General features: G+C 40.1%; 1 protein-coding gene across 1 annotated transcript; it reads left to right on the top strand.

Annotated features, from left to right (window-relative positions):
* Positions 1–289: 289 nt before the first annotated feature.
* On the top strand, positions 290–4,336 carry LOC133299869 (uncharacterized). Its single transcript, XM_061499365.1, has 7 exons — positions 290–495; positions 603–793; positions 905–1,102; positions 1,254–2,302; positions 2,367–2,663; positions 2,762–2,900; positions 3,267–4,336. Exons 1-7 carry the CDS (start codon positions 290–292, stop codon positions 4,334–4,336), a joined length of 3,150 nt encoding a protein of 1,049 aa, XP_061355349.1.
* The last annotated feature ends 120 nt before the right edge of the window (positions 4,337–4,456 follow it).

Here is a 4,456-nt window from a genome sequence, read left to right as displayed (position 1 = left end):
TGACGCAAGGATCCACGTTAAAAATCATGCAGAACTCTGCGAAAACCGAGAATAGCATAACAGGGAATTTGGAGGATCACCATATGCTAGTCGATCAAAGTAATGAAACTACAAACAATATGCTTTTGGCCCATCCACCAAGACCCCCAGAACCAATTTCTAATCAAGGGCAGATTCAAAATGTGAGTGATATTGATATGGTAGCAATAGAGAATACTAGCTTGAATACAGATGAGCTGATGGAGCGTTTGGAGGTTCCAGTGATCAATGTGTCAGAACACATGTCTTAATGTCAGACCTTCTATGGAATTGTAGAGGTGCAGCTAGCGGAAGACTGGCTCATACACTTAAAGTTCTTGTGCAGAAACATAATATCAAGTTGGTGGCAATTTTTGAACCTAGGGCTTCTGGTGATCGAGCTGCAAAATTAGCAAAAAGCCTAGGTTTTGATAAAATAATTGTTGAAGAGGCCCAGGGGTTTTCTGGTGGTATTTGGTTATTTTGGTGCTCTCATTTCTTCAGAATAGAGCCTATTGAGCAATCTAGTCAGTTTGTCCATGTTAAAATTCTTAAAAATGGGGAACTGTTCACCTTTCTTACAGTTATTTATGTCAGCCCCGTGAAGAGAAGAGGAACTTATTATGGCAAGATCTTCGAAGAATGAGCTCTCAAGTAGCGGATCCTTGGATTACGAATGGTGATTTTAATGAGATTGCACATTCATCAGAGAAGAAAGGAGGGGCTACTGTTGATATAACAAAATGTCAAAAGTTTGCTGACGTTCTAGATGATTGTAAAGTAATCGATTTGGGTGGAGCTGGTGCTTTCTTTACTTAGCAAGGGCCTAAGTGGGGACATTTGGATCGTATTTTTAAGCGTCTTGATCGAGTATGTGCAAATGAAGCTTGGAGATTGAAATACACATATGCAAATGTTCGGGTGCTTCCTAGGATTCAATCTGATCACAATCCTCTTTTAGTAGAGTTGTATGCTAATCAGGCTCATTTACGGACAAGACCATTTCGATTTGTCGCAGCATGGCAACAGCATCCAATGTTCAACTCGTTCCTTGATGAATATTGGCAGTCTAATGAGACGTGCAGTAATATGCTTCAGAGGTTGGTCCCTCTATTAAAACAATAGAACACCAACGTTTTTGGGAATATTTGGCTAAGAAAAAAGGGTCTCATTAAGTCAATAGATCGGGTCCAGCAGCAACGAATGACAAAGGAATCTCATATCTGGCTATGAAGGAAAACAAGCTACAAGAAGAGTTATCCAGTATTCTAGAACAAGAAGAGTTGTTGTGGTTCCAAAAGTCAAGGGAAAATGGATTGTTGATGGTGATAGGAACACCAAGTTCTATCATCTGAAGACAATCATTCACATGAACACCAACAAAATTCTGCGGTTGAAGAATGATAATCAAACATGGATCTCAGATCCGAGTGCCCTTCAAGAGCTGGCCCGCAATTTCTATTTGAAACTTTTTAAAGAGGAGGATTCAAATAGGAAATGGATAGCAACTGAGGATTGGTGGCCAATCATAACACAAGATACTTTGCAGGACCTTAAAAAGCCACCTTCCATGAAAGATATTCGTCATGCTATTTTTGATATGGTATCCTTTAAAGCACCAGGAGTTGATGGATTTCAAGCAATTTTTTTCCAGCAGAATTGGGATAGAATCAAGGATCAAGTTTGTCAAGAGATCTGTTATTTATGGCAGAATCCAGCGGACATTAAGAGAATTAATTCAACTCTCTTAGTTCTAATTCCCAAAGTTGCAGCTCCTACACTAATGAGTCATATGCGTCCTATATCTCTCTGCTCAGTTCTCTATAAAGTGCTCAGTAAAATTGTTGTCATCAAGCTAAAACCAATAATGGAGAGGATCATTTCTCCATGCCAAGCTAGCTTCATCCCGAAACGTCATATTCAAGATAATATTATTGTGGCTCAAGAGCTAGTTCACACTATGCATCGAATGAGAGGTAGGAAAGGCTTCATGGCTATTAAAGTGGACTTAGAAAAGGCTTATGATCGACTTAGCTGGGGCATCCTTAAAGAGGTTTTGTCAGAAATAAAATTGCCAGGTAATTTTTTAAATATTGTCATGGCTGTTGTTACAACGTCAAACATCAGTTTTCTTTGGAATGGTGAGTTAACGCCAGAATTTCAACCCTCTAGAGGCGTGCGGCAAGGTGACCCCATATCTCCCTTCTTATTTGTGCTAGGAATTGAAAAGCTCTCTCATATGATTGCTAATGTTGTTGGTAAAGGGGAATGGAATCCAATTAGGGTAGGCCAAGGAGGTCCGGAGATATCTCATTTAATTTTTGCTGATGATTTGATGTTTTTTGCAGAGGTTAGTGAAGCACAAATGGGTGTGTGTGATTGTCCATATATTGAATGAGTTTGCTTTAATGTCTTGTCTTCGTGTGAGCTTGGCCAAAACCAGCATATACTTCTCTAAGAATGTTGATGATATCAAAGCAGACAAGATCGCGAGTTTGAGTGGATTCAAAAGGACCAGGAATTTGGGTCGTTACCTTGGAGCGATGATGCAACATGGAAGAGTTTCCAAAGCCTTATTCAATGATCTTGTTGATAAAGTTAAGTCAAAATGCAAGGTTGGAAAGCTCAATGCCTATCTATGGCAGGTAGGATTACGTTGAGCAAAGCTTCAGTTTCAACTGTGCCTTTCTTCCAAATGCAAAGTATTAAGTTGCCTAAATCCATTTGTCATGAGGTGGAGAAGGTACAATGCCAGTTTATTTGGAATGGATTTGATCAAAATAGAGGGAATGCTTTGATCGAGTGGAGTACTTTAGTCCAACCAAAACAAAAGGGAGGTCTTGGAGTTAAATGTCTTGATGTTATGAACGATGCTTTTTTGGGTAAGCTAGCTTGGCATATTAAAACAGATCATGATGCACTTTGGGTGCGGGTTCTCAAAGCAAAATATAATGGTAGAAGAAATCAACTAGATCTTTTTACCAGTAGAATTGGAGACTCACTCCTTTGGGGGAGCATTTGCAAGGTGTGGTTGGAGCTAAAAGAATATGTCGTGTAGGAACTTGGTGATGGAGCTTCGGTCAACTTCTGGACTGATCCTTGGATTCCCAATGTGGGTCCCTTAGTAAATGTTTGTATAAAGGAGCTTAGTGGGAATGATCTAGCCAGGAAAGCTAATGAAGTTCTAGATACACATGGCTGTTGGGATGTGAATATGCTTTAATCTTACCTGTCGCATAACATCTTAGAGATAGTGACTGGTTTCCTCCCTCCTGCAGTAAATGACGGATTAGATGTAGAAAGATGGAGTATTGGGGGTCATGGTTCAATAACAGTTAAGGATGCCTATCAGGTACTTTTACAGAAACGAGTTCCACTTATTAATCATAGTATTCCAGATCATGTGTGGAATGCTCTTTGGCATTGGAAGGGTCCAGAGAGAGTGAAGATTTTCATGTGGAAATGTCTGCACCGTAGATTGCCAACTAGAGCATGGGCTGCGAAATGGTCAGACGCGAATCCTGTCTGTTCTCGATGTCTTAGCGCATATGAGACAGACTTTCATGTTTTGAGAGATTGTGTTGTGACAAAAACAGTGTGGGATAAAATGCTATCAACCAGGCGGCAGGCTTCTTTCTATGATTTGGATTGGGTGGATTGGATGTCTTCTAACATATGTAACGATAGGTCAGGACCCAACAGTCTAAATTGGGATACAATTTTCCTTTTAACTTGTAGGGAGTTGTGGAACGATAGAAATGCTGTTTATCACGGAAAGGAAGGATCTGCTGATTTTCTTCTTGTGCGTAAGGTGCAATGCATGGCTTTGGATATCAAGCAAGCTTTTGGCGATAAAGGAAACAAGAAGAAGGCTGGAATATTATCTAAGATACATATTGCATGGCAGCCACCAGATTATAGATGGATAAAGTTAAATACAGATGGTGCAGCCAAAGGATCTCCAGGAGTAGCTGCATGCGGAGGATTATGTAGAGGATCTGATGGTCAATGGCTAGGGGGTTTTGCTTATCATGTGGGTATTGTATCAGCTTTTACAGCAGAACTATGGGGTATTCTGAAAGGTTTGGAATTTACTTGGAACAAAGGGTTTAGGAAAATTATTATTGAAAGTGACTCCACTTCGGTGATCACGCTGTTTACCAGTAAAGGTAATGATGTCCGAGAGTCGCATATTGTTACTCGCATTCGGATTTGGATGAACAAAGATTGGGATCTCAAGGCTCAACACATTCACCGTGAAGGATATCAATGTGCTGATTGGCTTGCCAACCATTTGATTTGCTTGCCAACCATTTGATTTGCCCCAGCCAAAACTCTATTTATAAGGAGTTTAGTCATGTTCCTCTTGGGCTTAGCTGTTTATTTTTTGCTGATATTTGTGCTGTTACCAGCATTAGGGACGTTTATATTGTTTAGT

The sequence above is a fragment of the Gastrolobium bilobum genome, unplaced genomic scaffold, assembly GCF_033153095.1.
Source record: "Gastrolobium bilobum isolate Gb01-03AN ecotype WA unplaced genomic scaffold, APGP_CSIRO_Gbil_v1 utg164644, whole genome shotgun sequence".
Lineage (NCBI taxonomy): Eukaryota > Viridiplantae > Streptophyta > Magnoliopsida > Fabales > Fabaceae > Gastrolobium > Gastrolobium bilobum.
This window is presented reverse-complemented; position numbering and strand designations above follow the sequence as displayed.

Coding starts and splice junctions, on each gene's coding strand:
- LOC133299869 (XM_061499365.1), top strand. CDS start 290: ATGTCAGACCTTCTATGGAATTGTAGAGGTGCAGCTAGCGGAAGACTG. Junction 794..904: donor TGCTGACGTTCTAGATGATT/GTAAAGTAATCG, acceptor GTGCAAATGAAG/CTTGGAGATTGAAATACACA. Junction 2,303..2,366: donor GGGAATGGAATCCAATTAGG/GTAGGCCAAGGA, acceptor TGTTTTTTGCAG/AGGTTAGTGAAGCACAAATG.